Consider the following 26,948-nt stretch of genomic DNA (forward strand, 5'->3'; position numbering starts at 1 on the left):
GTGATTGCCTGAAGATGAATGTGGGTAGGAAGAACATAAGAACAGGAAAGAGGGATTACACAGAGGCACACAAGGACACTTTAAGGAATGATGAAGATATTCATTATCTTGACTTGTGATGGTTTAACAACTGTAAATTTATGACAAAAACCTTGAAGTTAATACACTTCAAATAAAACTGGAGGTTGATAACGGTGCCACAACTATATACATTTCCTAAAAATCCCCAAACTGTATACTTAAAGTAGTGAATTCTATGGTATGTAAATTATGTCTCAATAAAGTTACTAAAGATGGAGGGAGAAGCTTCAATTTCATGCTTGGTCAGGCTTTGGAAATCTTCTCTAATTGTAAAGTATTAAGACAGATTAAATATGACAGAATTTTAATTTTATTTTAAAAAAAAACAACTTGTTGGGTTTCTGTGTTTTATTTGGATTTTTTTCTTAAACTGGCAAACTTAGCTCCTTTCCATTGTAAAGGTTTAGCTGTAGAAGTCATCCTGGGGAAACTGAAAACATCTGGTCACTACTTTAAACCTTGGTAGCTTATTAAATATTTTAGTAATTTCAATATATCAGGAGATGACAATGCTCAGCACCTGCTTTCACTTAGGAAAAAGAAATTGGAAGGGATTTAAGATCTTTATGAAGCATCTAGAAATTTCTTTTATGAGGTGACACAGTTGCAATTGCAAATAACTATATTAGAAATAGTTAACATTGTTTTATTTTTATAACCCACAATATGAAATTTTTAAAACAAGCAATCAAAGAAATAAATGTTTGTATCCATAAGCAATAGCTATGAATTCCATTAGAATAAATAAATCCTTTATTTTTTTAATGTTCCTGAAAAACTATTTCATATCCATCTTACTAATTCAGTATTTCATCTTGGTATAACTAAATTTTTTTTTAATTCTGAGGAAATCTTTCATAAAAACTAGCAAATGTCTCAAAATGCAGACCAAAAAATTCAATACCTTAGATCAAGATAGCACTAAATTTGCAAATTTCAATTTATAACCATACAATCACAAAAGAAATCAGAGTATAAATGAGACAAACCACAAATAATAGAATGCAGTGAGAAACTCAGAAGAGTAAATGTTCCTACTACTTGTCCATGATAATTCTTCATTGTGTCTAATCCTTTATTAAGGCCAATACTATTTCTCTTCCTAGTTATTCCATATTTAGTTTAAGGTTCATCAGGAATTAATTGTAAGTTTCAGCAGGAATTTAAAAGAACTTTTGCAAAAACCGAAATGACTTAAGAATCGTAAGATACTTTCTTTTACACTGGAGATTTACATCACATTGAATACGGTTCAATAAGGCAATAAGAACTGGAAAAGATAGAATGGAAGAGGTTAAAGAACTGGGGAGAGGAGCCAACACGTAGAAACTGAAAAAAAAAAAAAATTCCAGTCATATCAGATGGTTTTCTAAAACGTGGCTAGAAATATTGTTGATTTCTAAATACTGACAACCATATTTTATCAATGAATCATTCAGAAACTCTCAAATATTATTGTGTTCAGCACTGAGCCATACAATGGCAAAACTTAAGTAGTAAGTACAGTTCCTTCTTTATCATCAAATAAACTTTACCAAGTATATCCTGAATCTATAAAGTGTCCAGGGCTAGGGGTTAGAATTACATGTAGGTAGATAACAGGTCTATATTGCAGTTCTGATTTTTAAAAATAGAGTAAGATGGATAATAAGGCAAGGATATTAAACAGGGAGTGTGCACAAACCAGTTTAATTGTGATAGAGGATTCATGGTAGGAATTATAGATGATGGGACTAGAAAGATAAACAATTTAATATTTAAAACAGTTCAAATAAAATGGAGGATTTTGACCAAAGGTTCCCCAAGCCTTGTTTCATGGTACGCTAGTGTCTCAATTTTTTCACTGTGCTCCTATATCTAAAAGATATACCTAACAGTTGTTTCAAAAGATATTGCAACAAATTAATAATTATTTACAAAAATAATACACATAACTTGAAAGAAAAAGTATCTTATTTCATTTGTAAATAACCATGGTTACTTCCTAATGGGATGTCTGCACCTACTAAGCGCAGCATAGCTAGTTTCTCAAACTCTGAAACTAGACTGGGAACCGCCACTTTCTTCTGCTGTGAAGAGAAATAACACTGTGTTTCCCTCAAAAAGTTAAAATACCCTGTTGTACCCTGTGGACTCATTCTGGCATCCCAGGATGCCTCAGATTTAGAAACTCTATTTGGTAACTGCAGGTTTAGATTGAAACTAATAGAGGCAACAACATAGTTTAACCATAAATTTGTCCTTCAAGTTTTAATATAGAAGTCTGCCATAATATAAAACTGATCAATGATACTCAAAGCTACTAGAATGTGACAGTATGCTGTGCAATTCCGAAGAACAGCTTCACATCTTTAAAATATTGAATGACATTATTTTTAAGGAAAAGCCCTCACTGACACTGATAATTTAAGGATTTCTAAGGGTGAAAGAAGTCAGTGTAACAAAAATATGTCACATTCACGTGGACCACAAAAACCTTTGTAGCGGGGCGCCTGGGTGGCTCAGTGGGTTAAAGCCTCTGCCTTCGGCTCAGGTCATGATCCCAGGGTCCTGGGATCGAGCCCCGAATCGGGCTCTCTGCTCAGCAGGGAGCCTGCTTCCTCCTCTCTCTCTCTGCCTGCCTTTCTGCCTACTTGTGATCTCTCTCTGTCAAATTAAAAAAAATATATATTAAAAAAAAAACCTTTGTAGCTGATGGTCAGAGAAAATGGTGGAGTAGCAAAGTCTATAGGCACTTTCTTCACAGAAATATAGGAAAGAAACTAACCAAAAGTTAGCAAAAACAGTTAGAATCAACTGTATGAGAAATCTATAAAATAGTTAAAGGTTTACTGCAACCAAGCAAATGGTTAATAAAAAAAGCAATGAGTACTCAATGGGAGAGCTCTGCGGCATTTTAACTTACCTTTGCCTCATCTTCCCCCTACCCAAATGGCTTGGTGATGTTCTTCAATATAGCAATCTACAGAGAAAAATTCATTCTCAAGGACATATGATTGTCTGCTTTGACCTAATTGAGAGCTCCTTAAGGGACTAACACAAAGGCATGTTTTTTGTTTTTGATTGGTTGGTTTTTTGCTTAACTAGGAAATCGCTCAGGACAGAGAAATAGCTAAGTGGAAGGCATTTAACAGCAAAGGAACTAGTCACTGCAGCCTGGGGAAAAGGATATCAATTGCGACAAACAATAAGATATCCCAAAGAGTCTTGGAAGAGAATATAGGAAGGGAGATGTTTTGAGGAACAAGGGGTTTGCAATGATTCCACTGGGAAACTAGAAGGCAAGGGAGAAACAGAAGACATCTTCAGAAAAGACCCAAGAAAGCCCTAAGCTCTCACATCTGGCTGATCTCCAAGTTCTGTGTGAGCAAAGGCAGAGTTGTTAAAATGTCTTGGTAACCACTGAGGATACGCCCCAGCACACAAGCACAGAGCTCAGATGCAAAAGCAGGGCATTTTTTTTTTTTCTTTTTGCCTGCATGCATTAAATGTCTGTCAAAACACTAGCTGACCACTAATTTAATGGAGACTTCTGTGACCATACATGACAATAAATACAATCTTTACAAAATAGCTTATAAAAGCCCCTAACAACTACATCCCACACAAACAACAAGAAATTCTAGAGAAGGGGAGTATCTTTCAGACTTACACATTATAATATTCACAATATTCAGTTTTTAATAGGAAATGATGATACAAGGCAGAAAACAGAATATGGCTAATTAACAAGAAAGGCAGAAATTAACAGAAACTGAGGAAGCCAAGACATGGGATTTACTGACAAGGACTTTATATCAACTTTCAACGGCCTACCCAAAAAACAAACAAACAAAAAACCAAAATAAAAACAAATGAAAACAAAACCCAAAACAAACAAATGAAAGAATGGTGTTTTGGCAAATAGAGGATATTAAGAAAGATACAGAATTATAAAAAAGAATCAAATGAAATTCTAGAGCAGGAAAGTATAGCACTGAATAAAAAATTTACTAGAGAAGTTCAATAGTAGATCTGAGCAGGCAGAAGAATTGGCAAATGTGAAGAATGGTCAATTAAAAGTACCCAGTCATAGAAACAGAGAGGGGAAAAAAAACAAAACAAAAACGAAGGGGAGTGGATATAATTCTGTTATTGAAGCGACTGGGTAATGAGTGTCATTGCATTAAGAGGTATACTGATAAAAATTATAGCTGACTTTTTATAATAGAAAAATAGATGCCAGAAGAAAACATTTTTAAAGATCTGAAAGAAAGAAAAAATACATCCACTAATAATATTCTTAAAACACGAAGCTGAAAAATACAGGAAAAAGGTGAAAGAATGACACTCTAGCACACCTTCATTACAATAAATGCTAAAAGAAATTTTATAGCCAAGGGGAAATAAAAATAGAGAAAATCTCAAGTACAAGAAGAGGAAATGAAAACAGAAAGAATAAATGGGTCATTAAGTACATAGGACAATGTCTTGTTTTCTGAAAAAATAAACTCAAAAAATGAATGATATCCGTAAAGCTTTTAGCTCTCTAGGGAAAATAATACTCAAGGACGATGATTTTTAAGGCATATGTAGAAGTAAAATATATTACAAGAATACAAAAGGGTAGAGTGAAAGGATTTGAAAAATTTTTTTAAAGATTTTATTTATGTATTTATTTGTCAGATAGAGAGAGAGAGAGCGAGAGCACAAGCAGGCAGAGGCAGAGAGAGAAGCAGACTTCCCACTGAGCAAGGATCCCAAAGTGGGATTCGATCCCAGGACCCTTGGACCATGACCCAAGCCGAAGGCAGAGGTCCAACCAACTGAGCCACCCAGGTGTCCCGAAAATATTTCTTCATAAAATTTTTAAACTGATTTGGCGGTAAGAGAGCATAATGTGATCACAGGCTGTAATAAGTTCAATATGCATACTAGATTCCCTAAAGAAAGCAATAAACACACACACACGCAAAACTAGAAAAGCTGTTACGGGAGATGAAATGGAAAAATAGAAGGTTTGTTTCAGGAAGAACTACAAAGGGCAGGAAAGATGCTATTCAAAAATCAACACAGTACAGTAAATATATATCAAAAATAATATTATATAAAAGGAAAGTTTATAAAGGGCACATGGAAACTTTTGGGGGTTATATAAAAAGTTATCAAATTGTACTCATCAAATGTGTACAATTTATGTACATAAAGCTGTTTAAAAAAGGGGGGAGGGAAAAAAGCAGGGAGGAATATGACAGACTAACAACTTCAATAAGATTTTCAGGGTAGATAAAAAGAAAAGAGTCACCTATATAATGTATATTAAATATGTCACTTTAAGTAAAAAAATAGGTTGAAAATGAAAGGATGGAAAAAATTATAGGAAAAAATTCTTGGTAGGTTATATTAGGCATGAGAAGGGTAATATGGCTCTAATAATATTAGACAAAGTAAACTGTATGTCAGAGTATTTTCAGAGATGGAGTATTTGTAATGATAAAAGAGTAATTCATCAATAAGATAAAACAACACTAAATGGGTATGCTCCTAATTAAAAACAAAACAAAATAAAAAGCAGGAAGTAAAACAATGAAACTAAAGATGGTGTGTAACTGACTTAACCAATTTGACTTCTGGCTTAGTAACGTGAAAGACCCTTATAAGAAGCTTCTTTCTGAGCTCTATTAAAGTCAGGCTTTTGGGAGAAATCTTGACAGTTTCAAACCAGAGAGACATGTTTCATGTTTGTGGACAGGGGTCACAGGAGTTTGCTGGTCGGAAGACTCTTGACTTCTGATGCTTTCCTCACCCTTCTAATTTCTGAAAGCCATGGAAGCTAATGCTTGCTTTTGTGCTTACCTCTGTCTCTGGGTCCACAAAATGCCTGTACATCAATAAACATTTGTTCTTTTTATAAAGAAATAGTGAACAGAAACAAAGTCACCTCTGGAATACCAAGAAGAATACAGACACACACACCATGGGAATTTCAGGAGAGAAGAGAAATAAAGTGGCAGAAAAAATATGTGAAGAATTAATGTCTGAAAATATCCCAAAATTGATGGAAGACATGAATCTACACATTAAGAAGCTCAAGGAATCCAAACAGAGTAAACTCTAAGAGATTACTATTTAAGACATACTATAATCAAACTGTGAAAAAAACCAAAGACAGAGAAATCTTACAAAATAGCAAGGGAGAAGCAAGTTGCCACTTAAAAGGAATCCTCAGCAGGAATAAAAGCTGATTTTTCATCAGAAAGCACAAAGGCCAGAAGAGACTGGAATGACATTTGTAAAGTAATGAAAGAAAAAACTGTCAACCAAGTTTTCCACATATTGCAAAACTAACCTTCAAAAATAAAGGAGAAAATAAAGAGATTCCCAGAAAAATCAAAGTTAAGGGAGTTTGTAATGAGTACACCTGCCCAGAAGTGCTAAAATAAGTCATTCGGATTGAAATGAAAGGACATTAGACAGTAACTTGAAATTGGGAGAAAAAAAAAAATACCAGTAAATATACAGGTAAATATAAGAGCCAGTAATACTGTTTCTGATTTGTAACTCTTTCTGTTTTCTTTATTACTTAAAAGACAGATGCATAAAACAGTACTTATAATGTAATCTAATGGGCACACAGTATATAAACTTGTAAAATGAAAGATAAAACAACAACATAAAGACAGGGAGACACAGCTATACAGGAGTGGAGTTTTTGTAGGCTATTAAAGGTAAAGTGGTAAAGACTCATAAATTCAGGATATTAATCACTAGGGAAACCACTGAGAACAGAACTAAAAAATACACAGTAAAGGAAACAAGGGAATCAAGAAGGTAAACTAGAAAAATTCAAGCACAAAAGAAAGCAGTATCAGAAGAATTCAGGGGCAAAAAAAAGATTAAGACCTGTAGAAAACAATTAGCAAAATGGCAGAAGTAAGCCTTTTTTGTTGTATAATAAAGGATTTGGCTTGTTTTCGTTCATGGCTCCTGGGAGCAAACCTTTAAATCATTGCTATTTCCCCAGTGACAACAGTGTCTTCATTTCTTAGTGGGCCCCTCAGACCTCAAATGGGTTTATATTAACAAAGTGATTCATGAGGGGCCCCTACACAGTTTCTGGACGGGGGCTAGCTATGCCAGAAATACAACCATATGATTAGAGGGGTGGTGCCACATAATATTAACTTGACCTCCTGACCTTCAGAGAGGGGTGGGGAACTAGAGACTGATTTCAATCAAGTGGCTGAATCACTCACCAGTGGCTGGTCACTCCCACATAATAAAGCCACAATAAAAACAGTGGATACTCACAGTGGAATGAGATTCCTGGTTAGTGACAGAAACTGATACACGCTGAGGACTAGGAAGCTTCACATTGGGGACCCCCAGATCTCTCCTTATGTATCTTTTCTAATTTATATTTTTAAGAAGTAATAACACTATCATCATAAACACAGAGCTTTCTTGACTTCTTTGAGTTGTTCTATAAAATTATTGAGCCTGAGGTGGCAGTGGGAATCCCTGATTTGTAGCCTGTTTGTCAAAAGTGTGGATAGTTGAGGAAACTCCAAGCTTACAACTTGTGTTGGAAAGGAGGGCAGTCTTGTGGGGGACTGTGCCATTAACTTATAAAATCTGACCCAACTCTAGGTAGTTAGCATCAGAATTGCATTGCCACGTAGGTAATTACCTTAAATACACACGGATTACACTGTTCAAGTAAAAGGGAGAGATTGGCAGAACTGATTAAAAAAACATGATTATAGGCTATCTAAAAGGGCTTATTTTAGATCCAAAGACCCAAACAGATTAAAAATGAAAGGACAGGAAAAGATATTCAGTGCAAATAGTAATAAGGAAAAGAAAGCTGGGATGGCTAGACTAATATCAGATAAAATAGACTTTCAATCCAAAATTGTTATAGGAGACAAAGAAGGACACTACATTTTGATTAAAGAGTCAATCCATCAAGAAGATATAAAAATATCATAAACATGTGCACTTAACAACAGAGCCCAAAAATACATGAACCAAACAATTACATAATTAAAAGGAGAAATAGGCACACAAAATAATTAGAGATTGCCCCACTTTCAACAATGGACCCATGAAAATGGAAATAATAATAATAAAAAAATGGAAAAGTGTTGGTAAGGATGTGTGCTCTTGGGAACATAAAATGATAAATGACATAAAATGATGATGCAGCCATTGTGGAAAAGTCTGACCACTCCTCAAAAATATAAACACAAAATTATCATGACCTGCTAATCATACTCCTAGGTACCTACACAAAATAAGTGAAAAGAGATGTTCCAAAAAAAAAAAAAAAAAAAACCAAACCAAACCTAAACACAAATGTTCATAACAACACTATTCACAACAGTCAACAGGTGGAAACAACCCAAATATCCACCCACTGATGAATGGATAAACAAAACTCAGTATAGATCCACATACAAAGGAATATTATTTACCATAAAAAGAAATGAAATACTGGTATATGCTACAAGAACAAAGCTTGAGACTAGAACACTAAGTGAAAGAAGCCAGACACGGAAGGACACAAATTATGTAATTCTACTTAAAGGTAATATCTAGAAGACAAATCTACACAGAGAGAAAGTCAATAGTGGTTGCCAGAGGCTGGGGGTATGGGGAGTAACTACTCAATGGGTACAGGGTTTCCTTTTAGGATGATGAAAATGTTTTGGAACTATATAGTGGTTATGGTTACACAACACTGTAAATAAATACTTCTGAATTGTATATTTTTAAATAGTCAAAATAATAAATTTTATGTGATGTATAAATTATCACAATGTTTTAAAAATCTGTGCATACTTTCTTATTCATTTATTAAACCAGACCAGATGTAGACACAGAAAAAGGCATCAAAAATAATTAGGAGATGTACACAACCTACCGGTTAGTGCTGCTGGTTTGGATAGTGTACTATATTGGTTTTGTGTGGATATCATACTTTGACGTGGACTCAGTGTTGGTGATGCAACAAGTGAAAGCTCCTCAATAATAATACTGCTTTTGGGATGATTCTTGGGAAGTTCATTTAATCTTTGTTCTAATGAATACTTTAAAAGGTCCAACTTCTGACTTGATTCATTAAATCTTGCTTGGGCCTTGAACAGGGAAAAGACAATTGTTATCTAAATAATTACATTCTTTGAATAATATATTTATTAAGTTAAAATATTTATTTAAAATTACTTCTGAAAGTGCTTTTCTGTCTGTTACTTTTCCTGAGCCAAGTAATTTCATTACATTCTTTGCACCTTCCGCTACTGCAAACTCTATCCTAAAATGATGCCTTAATTCTTCCATCCGAAGTTCAAGAGGACTTATGACAGGTTTTGCTAGAGGGGGAAAAAAAAAATGCAATTGAACCATTTATTTGGTATTCTCATGTGAGGTGATTAAAATTCATGAAAAAAAAATTTCCTACGACTTAAAAGTTACTTATTAAGTCAATAAACACTCAAGTAATACTTCATAGATACAATGTTGAAATAAAAAGCCTTCCATTTTAGCCATCAAAACTCAAAGATAAAAACTAAACATCAAAAAACATAATGCTTGCTCCTCAACTTTGAACCACTGCTTCTCTCCTACATAACATTTATTAAGCACCATGCCCATAATAATAAGAATGACAATTTATCTCTATTCCATCACCATTATCAAAAGCCAATTCATTGGTCTGGACTGCCTGAAGAATCTGCATTCGTATCACTTCTATTTTTGTCTTGCTGTCCTGGAGCAATTGCTGAGCTGTGCCATGGAGTTTCCGATCCTATTAAAATAAGTTTGAAAAGGTAAGCAGGTGAAAAGACAAAACATTTTCATAGCTCCTAAGTAAGATCAAATGGTTATCAGCAAGTGAAAAACAGAGTTAAAAGAACACTTGTAGGGGCGCCTAGGTGGCTCAGGGTTAAAGCCTCTGCCTTCGGGTCAGGTGATAATCCCAGGGTCCTGGGATCAAGCCTGTATAGGGCTGTCTGCTCAGCAGGGAGCCTGCTTCCTCCTCTCTCTGCCTGCCTCTCTGCCTACTTGTAATCTCTGTCTGTGAAATAAATAAATAAAATCTTAAAAAAAAAAAAAAAGAACACTTATAAGTAGATATACTTATTTTAAATATAAATAGATATACCGGTAGATACATTTATTTAAAAAAGCCACCAAACTGTTAGCACTATGAATGAGAAAAAAACTCCATATATTAGGATAATTTGAGTGAAAGCAAGTGAATTTTACTACTGTTTTAAAAAACTCCAAATTCACATTTGTAATTTTCTCTTTTCATGCTTTACATAAAATATAAAGAATTTTCCCAGACCATGGTCAGTAATTCTCATACTCGGAAGCACTGTACATGACAGAGATGCCTCAGTGACTAGGCCTGAACATTTTTGAAAACCTCTTCCTCTCTCATAACAATACAGTTACAATCTTATGGTGTTTCACATATGTAGGCAAATTTTTAAAAACTAACTAATCATAGATGGTATCTGTGATAAATCTGAGAAAGGAAACAAGAAACAGCATTTGTCAACATTGGTGAGATAACGAGAAAGGTTTCTTGAAATTCTTGAATGTCAAAAAGTAAGAGTGTCTCAATAAAGTAAGAGGAAATTATAGTGAGTACACCTTCTTTTACTTCTTTTAACTTCAAGAAAGGCAAATTACATGAAATAATGTTACTATCATTCTTCAGTTTAGTTTCAATAACAATAAATGCTTACTGACAGAGAGTCACAAAAACTCACCATTTTTGGAACTGTGGTCAGCTAAATAACGATTCACCCAAAGATGTCCATGTCCTAATCCTAGAACCTTACAAATGTTACCTTACATGGCAAAGGAGAACTAAGAGAGCAGATGGAATTAAGGTTGTTAATTGCCCAAACTTAAAATACAGAGATCATTTCCTGGAGTATCCAGGTAGACTCAAAGTAATCACACGGCTCCTTAAATGTAGAAGAGAAGGCAGAAGAAGAGGGCAGAGTAATGTGAGAACTGTACGCACTGCTGTTGACTTCAAAGACTGAGAAGAGGGTCATAAGCCAAGAAATGTGGGCAGCCTCTGGATGCTAGAAAGAGCAAGGAAACAAATTATCCTCCACCTCCTTCAGAAGGGAATGCAGTTCTGCCAAAGCCTGATTTTTAATTCAGTGAGATCTATGAGACTTCTCAATTACAAAATTGTAAAATAATAAAGTTATGTCATTTTAAGCCACTAAATTTATGATGATTTATTGCAGCAGCCATAGAAAATAAAACAGTAATTTCTTCCAAAAATTTCATATGTAACAAGTAGCAGAAGTTAATACCATCTCCTGGTTAGTTATATTAGTTGTCAAAGTCTAGTGGTTTTCAATCCACAAAAAAAGAAATGATAAAGCTATGCATCAAGTTAGGAAACATTTATTCATAAGAAAGGCTAATTTTTGCTTATTATTTAGGCATCTCTACTTTTATCACCAAGGCAGTCAGTACTGGTTTGGAAATAAAATAGGATACAATCAACCTATATTCTCTGGAAGAGTTCAAGCCTAGAAGCTAGAGACAAGCATCAGATGTGCAGCATCATTTCAATAAAAACACACACAAGTATATGATGACACTGAAAAAAGGGGAGGGTGAAGATGTGGGGTGAGACAGACAATGACGACATTATATAAGGAAAAACAGAAAGTGAGCTGACATATTTTATGATAAATACCAAACTAGTTTGGCTAATATATAGTGGAAGAAAAAGCAGTTTGCAAACTTATTTTCGTATTTTTCTACCATTTCTTTCCTGCTCCTAAGGTCAATTTAGGAAAGATCTTCTAGTCAGATTTCATTCTTATTAAATATTTAGATTTTAAACCAAAGGAGTTGGGCAGCAGAGTTTACTATATGTAAATTAAATACCAAATTAAATATCTCTTAAATATCAATTTACACCATGAAGTACACACACACAACACACACTGTATTTGTTAATTCTGCTTTACCATTAAAAATACTTGCTTGAGTTTGGTGTTTGGTTATGACTAATTATATATGCTTTTAAGAATATACCTATTCAGGGGTGCCTGGGTGGCTCAGTGGGTTAAAGCCTCTGCCTTCGGCTCGGGTCATGATCCCAGGGTCCTGGGATTGAGCCCCGCATTGGGCTCTCTGCTCCGCGCGGGAGCCTGCTTTCTCCTCTCTCTCTGCCTGCCTCTCTGCCTGCTTGTGATCTCTGTCTGTCAAATGAATAAATAAAATCTTAAAAAAAAAAAAAAAGAATATACCTATTCACCTTCCAGATTTAAAATGAAAATACTTTACTTTTACTTTCATTATTCCTTTCCAGTATTAGGTACATCAGACAAAACGAAGATTTAAAATAGCTTTTCTATTTCTTTGAGACCTCACTGGAGTAAGAGGAAAAACTTAGTATTCCAAAGCTCCTAATTTAATGAGGCAAATATGTTTTGCAATCAGACAGACCGGGGTTCAAGTCTTAAATGTATTTTTAACCTTGGGTTAGTTACCTATCTTCCACAAACTTTAGGTTTCTTGCAGAAATTATGTAAATGGGGATACCACTCTCTAAAACATGGAGATTTGTAAGCATTAGATACAACTAAAATCATACTGCCTAGCACTTGACTGGCATTAAAATGTTCTCTTTTAGAGTAATAAAAATGATTATTAAGATAACGAAGTCCTAGTATAAATGTATAAATATTAAGCAAACTGTATAATACTATGCTTTTCGATTAAGCTACTCCTTTTATTATTTTTATTACCATGACAGAAGACAGCAGTTCTGTCATTTACTTCTTTGGAAATTCTTTCTTTTTTTTTTTTTTTTAAGATTTTATTTATTTATCTGACAGACAAAGATCTCAAGTAGGCAGAGAGGCAGGCAGAGAGAGGAAGGGAAGCAGGCTCCCTGCTGAGCAGAGAGCCCGCTGCTGGGCTCAATCCCAGGACCCTGGGATCATGACCTGAGCTGAAGGCAGAGGCTTTAACCCACTGAGCCACCCAGGCACCCCTGGAAAACCTTTCTTAACTATTTCAATTCAACATGCAAAGAAGAGCATTAGTTCATTTTAAAATTAATCGACTTTTCCCAGACTTCTGGAAGATCTGAACAGATGTCAAAGTATGATGAAAGCTTTTAAAACTGACACTGGGTATTACCTGTCACAGGTGATTTACAATTACTACATGGCAGTCTTATGCTTTCCAGCATTCAATAAATTTTTATAGTCAGTTTTATGCTTCTAGGAATTCAACAGATTTTTTACTGAGCACCTAATATATTCAAAACGAGAGATAAGGTAGGTCTAAAGTATACAAACTGGTTTAGGAATTACAGAAATACTGGCCTTTATGTTAAGGCTTTGGAAAGATTTTTATGTATGTTAGATTGAATCATATGAAAATGCCAATATCTGACTAATTTTGAACTAAAAAGATAGTAATTTCATATGGTTCTATTGGTAATTAGCATTCTACAATGCCTGTTATATTTTAAATGCACAGTATTTTAAAATTTTAAGTTAAAAATTTTGTATTTCCAACTATATAATATTTTGTTTTATAAAAAATAACCATCACTGTTTTGCAAGTCATAGTGGAACCTTTATAACAGATAAACTACATCACACACAGATTTCAGAAATAAATAAACCAATCATTATCTTTATTTTTCCATCATATATTTATGGTTTACTTTACATGTATTAATTGTGGTCACATCCAGTGAAAATACAAAGATTAATCAGTTAGGATACTGCCTTTAAAAACCTGTAATTTTACTGAACAGATACAAATAATTATTGTATGTATCAGAATGTTTAAAGTCAAAGAAAATTCAAAGGAAGATAGGATCAATTTTAGCTGAGGAAATCCAGAAAGGTTTTATGGGCTGTTAATACAGATGAGACTGGACTATATCAAGACTAGAACCATTGAGGAGAGTGAGGCCAGAATAGATGATCAGATACTTTCAAATGAGAAAAAGTTTTGAAAAGACTTGGGTACATTTAAAGAGGTTAACAAGAACCCCAAATTTTAATAAATAGCTTGTCACCTGACTACATCAATGGAAAACATCTCTTCAACATGTCTTATGAAGCCCTCAGATTATTCTGAAAACCAATGGTGTTACTTAGAGCCAAGAAATTTACATTCTAATGTTGATAAAGATGATAAAGAAATTATGTAAATTATAATTTCAGGTAGCAGTAATGCAATGAAAGAGACAATGAGAGACAGGGGCTGATTTTTTTTTTTTTTTTTAAGATTTTATCCATTTGACAGACAGAGATCACAAGTAGGCAGAGAGGCAGGCAGAGAGAAAGGAGGAAGCAGGCTCCCCGCAGAGCAGAGAGCCCGATGTGGGACTCCATCTGAGGACCTTGGGATCATGATCTGAGCCAAAGGCAGAGGCTTTAACCCACTGAGCCACCCAGGCGCTCCAGGGGCTGATATTTTATACAGGAAAATAGTAAAGAGCTTGCTGAAGTATTAGCATCTAGCAGTGACTGTAATGAAGTGAAAGAAAAAGCCCCATGAAAAGTACTTGAGCGGAGACAGCGAGGCAGAGACACAGTAAATGCAAAGCCTCTAAGGTAAGAGTGTGCTTGGTATGTTCAAGAGATAGCAAAGAAGCTGATATAGCTAGAGTGTAATAAGAGAGAATTTAAGTGTTTTAAAGGATAAAATCAGAAGGTAGCCAGGGTAAGTCATGTATGAACTTGTAAGCCACAATAAGGATTTTGTTCTAAGCTTGCCAGAAAGACAACAGAAGGTTTTGAAACATGAGTTGAAAATATCTGGCTTGGGTTTTGAAAGGACAACTCTGGCTATAATGTGTATTAGGTTAGTAATTTTGTTATGAAGAATATAATAACCAGATCCTGGAGATGATTTTTACCAAGAAAATGAATTCATTACTCCTACCCTAAATTTGCTCCCCATCGTGAATTACCTATCTGTGTGAAGGGGCACTATCATTCACCAATCTGCCTACATAACCAACCTAAGAATCATCTTCAACTCTTTCTTTCTCATATCAAGACACCACATATTTATTCTACCAAAATAGCTTGACTCTGTCTTCTTTGCTTTCACTGCTGTTACAAGAGGAATGAAGCATGTTTAACATGGACTCCTACAAAAGCCTATTTAAACTTGCTGCCTATACACCTGGCCCTTCTCTAATGAATTCTTCAAGTCTAAGAAAGATGAATGCGAACTTTCTAAACTTCAAATCTGATCATGTATTTACTCTGCTAAAAGTCTTTCAGTAGCTCCATATATCTTATAAGATAGAATCTCAACTGCTTAATGCTATACCTCTCACTACACCTCACTCACTTAAAGCTCTACTGGTGGGGAACAGGGGAAAAAAAAAATCTTGTTGGAATCACCTAGAAGACTTTTCCCAAAAATAAATGTGCTTTTCTGGAGATTGAGATTTGTTTTGAGGGCATGGCCTTCCACTGAAGATGACTGCAAATGTTAAAAGTGTATTCTACCTACTTCAGATATATTGGATAAGAAATAAGCTCAGAGTTTCTGCTACAGCCATACAATAGCACTTACACTCCTTAGAATAAGCCATGCTATTAAACAGTTCCTTATTCTGTATTTCCTGGGTTTACTGACCTAGAAAGTAATTCCCTTTTAAATTCCAAATCATCCCTCAAATCTCATATTGATTAATGATTTCTTCTGGCAGTTAAGTGATTCTTATCCACTGTTTCTAAAGTAACTTGAACGTACCACTATTATACACTGTAATTACTTACATGTGATACTTCTTTTTTGGAGAGTGGAACTTTTGAAAGTGGGTATTTGTTATCTGTTAGTACCTATTATGTTATAAGGCATTAACTTTATTACATTTATACTCCAGAGTCCAGCAGAATAGCTATCAAACTGTTAAGTCCTTAACAAATTAATATTCCACATAACTACAATTTATAATTTTCCCTAATCTCACAGAGATACACTTTGACCCAATGAGAAGTTTAAAGATGAGAAATGAAAACAAGACCAAATCTAGACAGAAATAACTAGCAGGTCTATCTCAGAGACTTAGCAGCTGAACCTCTCTACATGATCCCTTCTCAAACTAATAAATCTCCTAATTAAAAATAAAAAGCTACTGGGGTATCTGGGCGGTGCAGTCGGTTTAGCATATGATTCTTGGTTTCAGCTCAGATTGTGATCTCAGGGTTGTGGGACTGAGCCCTGCACTAGGCTCCATACTCAGCACAGTTTGCTAAAGTTTCTCTCTCCCTCTCCGTCCCCCACCACTCACTCACTCACTCTCTATCAAATAAATAAATCTTTAAAAAAATAAAAGGCTAGTGGAAAATTATCTCTTGTTTTAGTAGGATGCTCACAGTTCTGTTCATTTTGGACCTGTGGTTATTATAAGTTATCTATTTTACTTTCAATATTTCCATAAACCTGTTCATATTGGGAGTGGAGTGGGGCAATTACAGACCATTTAAGAATGTAACATATGGCCTTCTCATTCATCCATCTATCAACATACACATTCACTTTTGCTTTAATGTCAAAGGGCCCATAAACCTCTCAATCTAATCCATCAACTTTGTTTTTAAAAAACTTACTCCAGGGGGTGGGAGCTAGGTAAATTTAATTTTTTTTTTTTTAAGGCTTATTTATTTGAGAGAGAGAGCATGCAGAGGGAGAGGGAGAAGGAGAGAGAGTCCCAAGCAGACCCTGTTCTCTGGACCTTAGCTGAAACCAAGAGTCACTGGCACAACCAACTGACTACACCACCCATATGCTCCTGAATAAATTTAATTTTAAAACACCCAGCATAATATAATGCATTCACAGTTCCAACACCATAGTTTTTCCTTAAAACAAAAAAAGCCCAAAATAACATTTGATAAAAATGAAAAATGTTCAAAACTAAAGGTCAACACTAAAAATAACACAGGAAAAAACTACCACCCCATGAGTGTTCAAAGTTAATAAAATATGCTATTAAATATCATATAAGTAATATATCAAGTAGAAAACAAATATTTTCTCTAAAAATAATTTAAAAATTCATTTGCAATATGGCATATAATCTAATTTTCATTATTAGATTTTCATAATTTTCATAATTTCAAAATTTCATAATTTTCATTTAATAATTTTCATTATTAAACTTTTAAAAATCTTACTTATTAATATATACACATTTCTCTCTTTTCTGTATCTTCCCAGATTTCCTTGGGTGGGTCGGTGGGCAGGTTGCATAGCTACAAGTTAAATTCTACCCCAGCCCCGATTTCAAGTTCTTAAATAAAACAAAACAAAATCAAAACACAACCTAACAACTTTTATTCTGAAATTACTTAGGAAATATCTATTAAAATATGAAAGAAACATTAATTTGCAGAGGCAAAATCTTTAAATTAGTTGAGAATACCAAGGTAAATTTTATAAGTCCACCTTTCTAATAAGACGTTATGGAAATTATAAAATTACAGAATCTTAGATTGGAAAGAACCTTTAAAACAATCGGTTTAGTGGTTCCCAACACTTTCTCTTCTACATTATACCGCAGAACAAGGACACATTCCTATTAGTATCAACTGCTCCCCATGAGATGATTTTCAATTAGGAATTATATGCCCATTCCAGATTCCCAAAAGAACCCACAGCTCTACTCCAAATAATCACTCCCACTAGAATGTCCTGTCTTTCCATTTGTTGTTTCCTAAAAACCCGTCTATAGTGCTAGAAAACTAATATTAGAGTCAAAATTTTTTTATGGTTTTATTTATTTGACACAGAGAGACAGCAAGAGAGGGAACACAAGCAAGGGGAGAGGGAGAGGGAGAAGCAGGGAGACTGATGTGGGGCTCATCCCTGGGACCATGGATCCTGGGACCATGATCTGAGCCAAAGGCAGACACTTAACCAACTGAGCCACCCAGGTACCCCTAGAGTCTTAATTTTTTAAAGATAACCTTTTGTTTTAGAACAATTTTAGATTCACAAGAAAGTTGCAAATATGGAGAGCTCCTGTGTACCCTTTACTCATAGAGCAAAATTTTTCTCAACTGGTTTTAGTAGGAGTAAGTAATTTTTAAAGCAATTTAAAGTTATTTTTAAAATATTTTTTAAAAAAGATTTTATTTATGTATTTGTCAGAGAGAGAGACAGAGAGAGACAGCATGCTCACAAGCAGGGGAGCAGCAGGTAGAGGGAGAAGCAATTCCAAGACGCTGGAATCATGACCTGAGCTGAAGGCAGACGCTTAGCCAACCGAGCCACCCAGGTACCCCTAAAAATATTATTTTAAAAACTATTGTTTCTTACTTGTTTTATTGTCAATACTTCCAAATTTAGAAGCTAAAATGGTCTTAGAAATCATAATAATACACGTTTAAACAGCAAAATCACAGTAAGCACAAAAATGCAAAAACTGTGGTACTAAACAGACCATAAAAAGGATACTTGTTTACAGGGTAAGAGCTTAAAGAAGAAGGTAGAGCACCTTGTCTGACCTCAGTTTTGAGCACGCACATCAGACAACTCACATTTTTCAGCCCTCTGTGCATGTCCACAAATGATTATGAAAACGCCACAAGTATAGATGCTGGGTTTACAAATAAGTTTTATCAGATAGGTGAATTCACACATATGGAATATGCAAATAATGCGGACTGGCTGTATACACTTACATTTATAGTACTTACCTTGGAAGATCCATTTGAATACATCTGTATCATGTTCTCTGCACCTTGTTTTACTTTAAGTTCTATATCCAATTGTTTTTGTAAGGCCATCAATCTATTATTACTAGTGGAACAACGAGGGTCACTACTGGGAGTATCTGGAGTCCTTGGGCAATCTGTAAATTAAATAGTATGTAAAAATTACTTACTAGGACCAATTGCTGCTTAAAATTAGAAGTTGATATTCTCAAAGAATACAGAATTATAGGGTTTGAGATGAGCTTAAAGTCACCTAAATGGAATCTCCCTATGCTTACCGATAATACAAGAATTCAAGCCAAGAAAATATTCAAGTAGAGTTGCAGGATCATCTGCCAGGGATACACTGAGTCTGAAACTGAATTAGATCACTGCCCCAAAATCTTCCCAACACTATTATGTTTCAATTAAATAAAATAATTTGACTCATCTATTCAACAATTGTACTAAATCTCTACTTAATACCTGATTGGTTAAAGAAGAAGGCATATTTAAACATTATACAGATTCCTCTGAAGTAATTATTTGTAAATAGAATATAATGCCAGCATTCTTTATAGTAATAACCTAAACATATACATAAAGGACTTCACATTTTGTTTTCTACTAGGAGGATGTTCAATCACAACAGAAAGGGTTTCAAGGACACTGATTGATTGATACTACATTGCTGATAGGGGTATATCTAAAACATAAAGTCCATGGTTTCTCATAAAGCATACAGTGGTGCTTCTACTTTGAAATAAAAACAATAACTTTGAACAGAAACTTCTAATTATTATGGCTAATCCATTATTGTTGAAACACTTCTAATTTTACTGTATAACTAAAATTCTTCATAGTGAAGTTCATCATTTTGTGTTTTATCTACCTTAGGTCACTTGCTTATAAAAAAACAACTTAGATGACTAGAGTACTAAACCTAGTTTAGTTATAAGTAACTTGGCAATCACAGGAAAACTGTCTGAACTGCAAGTTACTTAACCTTTGTGCTCCAGGGTTAAGTGCAATAAAAGATGGTATGACTAACTGATTTTAATGAATATTTTACATTTGGCTTTATAGACCTTTAAAAAAATTCATGAATTTAAAGACAATTCAACATAATTTCTTAATTAACTTGCAAAAATGCAGGTGCTATTCTAGTTATGGATATAAAATAGCATTTTATCATTTATATACTATGCTACAAAGTATAAGTCTTGACGTAAGGGTTCTATAAACTCATCAATCCTCATAAACAGCCCTGTAATGAGCACTGCACCCACATTATAGGAAAAAAAAAACACAAAAAACAACTAGGGCACAGAGTGGTGAAGAAACTGGCCCAAGGTCATATATCTAGCAAGTCAGTTCCATACCAAAGTCTACCTTACTAAGTGCTGTGCTATGCTGCCTTATTACCATTTAAAAACCTTGTAAACAACTATACTAGACTCTGCATGTATGCATACTTACATATATAATAATTATACACACACAAATATGTATATGTATGCATATTAATCCTTAAAATAACTTCTCCACATTTTATGCATCAGGAAACAGGCAAAGTCACAGTTACTAGCTGAGATTCAAATTTAAGAAAGGTTTCTATTGTATCTGAATTCCCCACATTATAAATGAGCTGCTCCAAAAGCTGATTTTATAAGTGACGTATTCTTTTTTTTTTAAGATTTTATTTATTTATTTGACAGACAGAGATCACAAGTAGGCAGAGAGGCAGGCAGAGAGAGAGGAGGAAGGAGATTCCCTGTTGAGCACGGAGCCCGATGCGATGCGGGGCACAATCCCAGAACCCTGGGATCATGACCTGAACCGAAGGCAGAGGCTTTAACCCACTGAGCCACCCAGGCACTCTATAAGTGACATATTCTTATTTTTCAAAATGAATATTAAGTATAGACAACTTTTCTGAACAAGCTCACAAATGAACTACTTAACATATTGTTACAGACAGAATGTTTACATCCCCCAAAATCCATATGTTGAAACCCTAATGTGATGGTACTGGAGGTGAGCCCTCTGGTAGGTAATTAGATCATGAGGATGGTCTCTCTATCATGTAAGGTTACAGAGAAAAGACGCTGTCTAAAACCAGGAAGAGGCCCATCACCAGAGCTCTGACCCTGCTGGCACCTCGATCTCAGTTCCTAGTCTCTAGAACTGTGAGAAATAAATGTCTGTTATTTCAGCCACCCAATATATGGTATTTTGTTGAATCAGTCTAAACTAAAACATATGCATCATAGTGGTTAAGAGTACCTACATTTGAATCTCAGTTTTGGAACTAAGATTTAGTACAAACCATATAACAGAGGGTAAGCCTCTTAACAGCTCTGTGCCTCATTGTCATTATTGTTAAACAATAAAAATAGCACCAAGCACACAGAATTATTGTGATTTAATAAAGAACTTAGAACTGTAAAGAACTTAGAAAAGGGCATGGTACATAGTAAATATTCAATAAACATTAACTAGTAGTAGTTATGTATAAAGTGTAAGCATATCTCCTATTGAGTCCATAAATGAATTATACTTCATAGTAATGACTAAAAAGTTTTGTCTATTCAGATCTGTGAATAGTCAGATTTTCTTTCTTTCTTGTAGAAATTGAAATCACATAAAATTTGGCATATGAAGTTAATTTATAGTAAGCACATTAAAAAAAAAAGAACTGGGATGCATTCACAGAAGGCTCTCAGTTGTGGAAATGCGTTTTCCGTAAAATAGCTAATCATGCTTAGACTAGGGTGAGAAAGAGAAATTATTCTTTTTATTTTTTATTAACATATAATGTATTATTAACCCCAGGGGTACAGGTCTATGAATCACCAGGTTTACACACTTCATAGCACTCACCATAGCACATACCCTCCCCAATGTCCATAACCCAACCACCCTCTCCCTACCCCCCTCCCCCCAGCAACCCTCAGGGTTTTCTTTTTTTGTGAGATTAAGAGTCTCTTATGGTTTGTCTCCCTCCTGATCCTATCTTGTTTCATTTTTTCCTTCCCTACCCCCCAAATCCCTCCATGTCTCCTCTCAAATTCTTCATATCAGGGAGATCATATGATAATTGTCTTTCTCTGATTGACTTATTTCACTCAGCATAATACCCTCTAGCTCCATCCATGTCATTGCAAGTGGCAAGATTTCATTTCTTTTGATGGCTGCAAAGTATTCCATTGTGTATATATACATACACCACATCTTCTTTATCCATTCATCTGTTGATGGAATCTAGGTTCTTTCCATGGTTTGGCTACTGTGGACACTGCTATTTTAAACTTTGGGGTGCACGTGCCCCTTCGGATCACAACATTTGTATCTTTAGGGTAAATACCCAGTAGTGTGATTGCTGGGTTGCAGGGTAGTTCTATTTTCAACTTTTTGAGGAACCTCCATGCTGTTTTCCAGAGTGGTTGCACCAGCTTGCAATCCCACCAACAGTGCAGGAGGGTTCCCCTTAAGAGAAATGATTCTTGTCTAAATATTTATATATCTGTCTATGAAAGAAGCTATCCACTTACTATTTCCCCACAGTGCAAAGAATTAGAACAAACAGATAAAGGTAGTGAGGCTAAACATTTTTATCACAGAATAAAGAGAAATTCCTTACATTTTAACTTATCTAACAATGAAACAGAACCCTTAAAATGTAATAAAATCCCCTGTTTCTGCAAGCACTTACACAAGAGCTAGGTTATAATCTGTTAAAGTAGCTATATAAGAAATTTTTGCACATTGGGGCACCTGGGTGGCTCAGTGGGTTAAGCCTCTGCCTCAGGTCATGATCTCAGGGTCCTGGATTCAAGTCCTGCATCGGGCGCTCTGCTCAGTGCGGAACCCACTTCCTCCTCCTCCTCCTCTCTCTCTGTCTGCCTCTCTGCCTACTTGTGATCTCTCTCTGTCAAATAAATAAATAAATTCTTAAAAAAAAAAAAGAAATTTTGCCCATTAAAACAGGTTGCACTAAGACACTGATTCTAACAGTCTGAGAATTTGTAATAGTATTATAAAATCTAACATGGTATTTATGGAAAAGTATATCCTCAATTTTAATAAGGATTATAAGAACATGAGAAATAATATAATGATGAGGAGTCCAGGCTCTGGAGGTTAGAATGCCTGGGTTAAAATCCTGTGGCTACTATTTATTGGTGTGATCCTGATCATATACTTACTTCACATCTCTGTGCTGCCGTTTCCTCAGCCACAAATTGGGGTTTATTGTGAAGATAAAGCCTGTATAGTGCTTAGGCCAATGTTTAGGGCTCAATAAAATTACATGACAGGGCACAGTTAAGTAGCTGGTATTTCTGCTCATTTAGTCTTCAAAGGAACTCAGAAATTTTGTATATAACCTCAAATAAAAACAACTACAACTTAGAAGGATCAAGTAATTTGTACAAGTCACAAAAGTGTATGCCAAGGCAGAAATTTAACCTTAGATATGTCTAGTTTTATAAACCCCACTTTTTACTCATTGAGAAATTAGAGAAACACTTTGTTGTCCCCCTATTTTTCCTTTCAACAAACTCCTTTTTTTCTCTTCAATTTCCTTTCTTATAGGTTATGGGAAATTACAGATTATTTTTTTTAAAAGATTTTATTTATTTATTTGACAGAGAGAGAGATCACAAGTAGTCAGAGAGGCAGGCAGAGAGAGAGGAGGAAGCAGGCTCCCCGCGGAGCAGAGAGCCCGATGCGGGACTCGATCCCAGGACCCTGAGATCATGACCCGAGCCGAGGGCAGTGGCTTAATCCACTGAGCCACCCAGGCGCCCATTAAACATACGGTGGCCAGTATATTTGTTAAACAATTTCCTTCATAGTAAGACATATTTTAAAACAGGAATAATCAGAACTCCCCATGTTCTCTTCTTTCAAAAGAAGCAATTTTTAAAAATTCTGTAAAATGAAATTATTTTTCCACTCTGAGAAGATCAAATGTTGAATCTATTCTTAAGTACACACTTTGCCACTTTAAAAAACTATACCCCTGATTAAGACTCATGTCAAATCTCCATTTGCTGCATCTATTTGCTATAATTACCAAACCAGCTTTGGGGAGGGGGGTGGATTACAGGAATTATTTGTACTTCTAACCATTACATCTAAACATTATGATACAATTTGAAATATGTTACACAAAATTCAGTAACAAGGTTTTAATATGTTTATATATTAGACCAAAAAGGTCCCAAATAAAGTCCCACTTTCATAGCCAGGCATTAATAGCTTTATGGTCACTAAGTTTCCATTACTGTTTTTTGTCAAATTAAAAAAAATCTGCTTAAAAAAAAAATCTCTTCCTATTCACCAAAATGCAATGTCCTTTTCTTCCTACATACCACTGTTAACTCAGCTAGGGCATTACTTTTTTATTCCCTAGCCATCCCCCAATCTGCTCAGGTGCCCTTTCTAGTGTGTCTTCAAAGTATATTTTCTTCCCTCTATTGAAATATATTATACAGTATTACAAGGATCTATTTTCATGTTTATTTTCCTTCTGAAACTACAAGTATCTTGATTTAACTATTTTAATGGATTAGTTTAACAGCAAATTAGACACAGAAAAATAGCAGACTAGTACTGAAAAATAAGTAAATTTAAAAATCAGGTGGAGGGGATTAAAAGGCATGGAGGGCAAAACAACAACAACAAAACAAAAAACTAAATATACTTACTGTGTTTCAGGAGAAAAAAAGAAAAATGATTCGAAGACATTATGTGAAGAGAAATGACAATTTTTGCCAAACTTATAAAAGATACCAATTCATAAATTCAAGCTACCCAATCAAGCACAAGCAGAGATCTATTTATATATGTATATACACACATACACATGGGAAGAAGTCCATACCTGGACCCATCATGGTAAAACTTCAAAAAACCAAATACAAAATCTTAACAGTTGCCAATAAAAGGGCACTTTAAAGAAGCCACTGTAGACTGACAATAGACTTTTCAAAAATAGCAATGAAAGCTAGAAGACAGAATGATAGTTTCTTTGTAAGACGTAATTATCAAGTTTATATTGTAAACTCAGTGAAAATACCTTGCAAGAATGAAGAAAAAACTAAAACATTATCAAGATGGAAAGAATGTCACAAACATAAACTCTTAAAAGGAAAGCTCTAAAAGTGATACAAATTAGTGTATCGAAAACGAAATAAGGAATGAAGAGCACAGAAAATGGTTTATATGTCAGAAACTTTAACCACTATATAAAATCAGTAAAGTCATGTAAGGGTTTTAAGAAAGCTAGAATAAAAAATAATGCAACAACAATAGATAAGTCAAGATGTGGGTAAGTAAAGGCATCCTAAGGCCTCTGAATTGTATGGAGATGAGTAAGAACAATGATTAACAAGTCTTTGATAAGCATGCATTTTATATTGTCTAAATTAACCAAAATTTCCAAAATAATTGACTGATGTTTAAAAATACTATAAAAATGCTAAGAAAGAAGAAACACTGAAAGCACAAAATATAAACCCAAATATATCAGTAATTATTTAAATATAATGGAGTAAATGATCTAGGTAAAAGACAAAGAAAGATCTTACTCTGATTCTAAGATTAATCTGGGTAAAAACTATACAACTAGATGTAACTATATGTTATTTATAAGACACATATCTAAAATATAGTAATATAGAAAAGCTGAAGTAAAAGAGTAGAAAAAAGATATTCCATACAATCAATAATCCCAATCCCCAAACTATAACAGGCAAAAGACACTTTTAGCACAAAAATTTCTGGAGATAAGAAATTCATTTTATTAACAATAGAAGGTTCAACTCACCTTCTATTGAAAAGATAAATCAATTCTGAATTTGTAGGTGCTCAAAAATATGGCCACAAAAGAGAAAAAGTTGACAGAATTAAAAAGAAAACAATAACTCTATATTCCACTAAGTAATAACAGTGTTTTTAGTAATGAATAAAGTAAACACAAATCCAGGTAAGGATGCAGATTTTAACACCATAGTTAAATGCTTAACCTATAAACACACTAAGAATAACACCCAACAACTGGAGGATATGCATTATTATTATTATTTTTTTTTTTTTGGCACACACAGAACATAAAGCAAGTCTCAGCAAATTTCAAGGGACTACAGTGTAATTAATAAAAAAAAATCAATAAATAAAGGATAACTGGGAAGTCCTCATGTTTAATAACTAAAAAACACACTTTTAACTAGTTTATGAGACACCAGAACACAATGAAAATGAGAAAATGATCTCAAACAGATCAGAACTTTAGGTGGTATCAGCACCATGGTGTCATAGATGTTCCTTCCTCCTTTTTGTACACCTTTTATTTTTTTTAATTTTTTTAAAAGATTTTTTATTTATTTGAAAGAGAGAGAAATCACAAATAGGCAGAAGTAGGCAGAGAGGCAGGCAGATAGAGAGGGAGAAGCAGACTCCCTGCTGAGCAGAGAGCCTGATGTGGGGCTCGATTCCAGGATCCGGAGATCCTGAGATCATGACCCGAGCCAAGTGCAGAGGCTTAACCCACTGAGCCACCCAGGTGCCCCTGTACACCCTCTTTTAAACAATAAATTAGACATCCGTCTATGAACAAAAGTGCCTTTGTGAAATCTGTGGTATCCAGCACCATAGGTCAAAGGACCTGGGAGCAGTCTCGTCCACATTAGCATTCAGGAATAGACAGACAAATCTTGTGTATCTCAATGTAAGTCAGACTTAAACATAAGACCTGATACCATAAAACTCTTAGAAGAAAATATAGGAAAGCGCCCTTGACAATGGTCATGGCAATAGTTTTTTGGATGTAACACCAAAAGCACAAACAACAAAAGCAAAAATAAACTCAATCTACATCAAAACTAAAAAGTTATGCACAGCAAAAAAACAATCAAGAAAATGAAGTGATATACAGAATACGAGAAAATATTTACAAGTTATCTAATAAGGGGTTAATATCCAAAGTATATAAAGATCCACAAAACTCAAGGAGAAAAAGAAAAAAATCTGATTAAAAAATGGGCAGAAGAACTAAATAAACATTTTTTCAAAAGATCATCAAGAAGACAAGAGGTAACAAGTGTCCTCAAAGGCTATGGAGATAGAGGAACCCATGTATATTGT

The 26,948-nt window shown here is 34.6% G+C and overlaps 1 protein-coding gene across 2 annotated transcripts in view; it reads right to left on the reverse strand.

Annotated features, from left to right (window-relative positions):
• The window catches only part of PKN2 (protein kinase N2), a 140,498-nt gene that overhangs the window by 56,200 nt on the left and 57,350 nt on the right, over positions 1–26,948 (reverse strand). For both annotated transcript variants that reach the window (XM_046004623.1, XM_046004613.1), the window contains exons 3-6: positions 18,801–18,955; positions 9,754–9,871; positions 9,289–9,434; positions 8,987–9,200 (exon numbers count right to left, since the gene is read on the reverse strand). In XM_046004623.1, the coding sequence (XP_045860579.1) occupies positions 8,987–9,200; positions 9,289–9,434; positions 9,754–9,871; positions 18,801–18,955 (633 nt within the window). The remainder of the gene's footprint in view (positions 1–8,986; positions 9,201–9,288; positions 9,435–9,753; positions 9,872–18,800; positions 18,956–26,948) is intronic.

Source organism: Meles meles, chromosome 1, assembly GCF_922984935.1.
Source record: "Meles meles chromosome 1, mMelMel3.1 paternal haplotype, whole genome shotgun sequence".
In the NCBI taxonomy this organism is placed as follows: Eukaryota; Metazoa; Chordata; class Mammalia; order Carnivora; family Mustelidae; genus Meles; species Meles meles.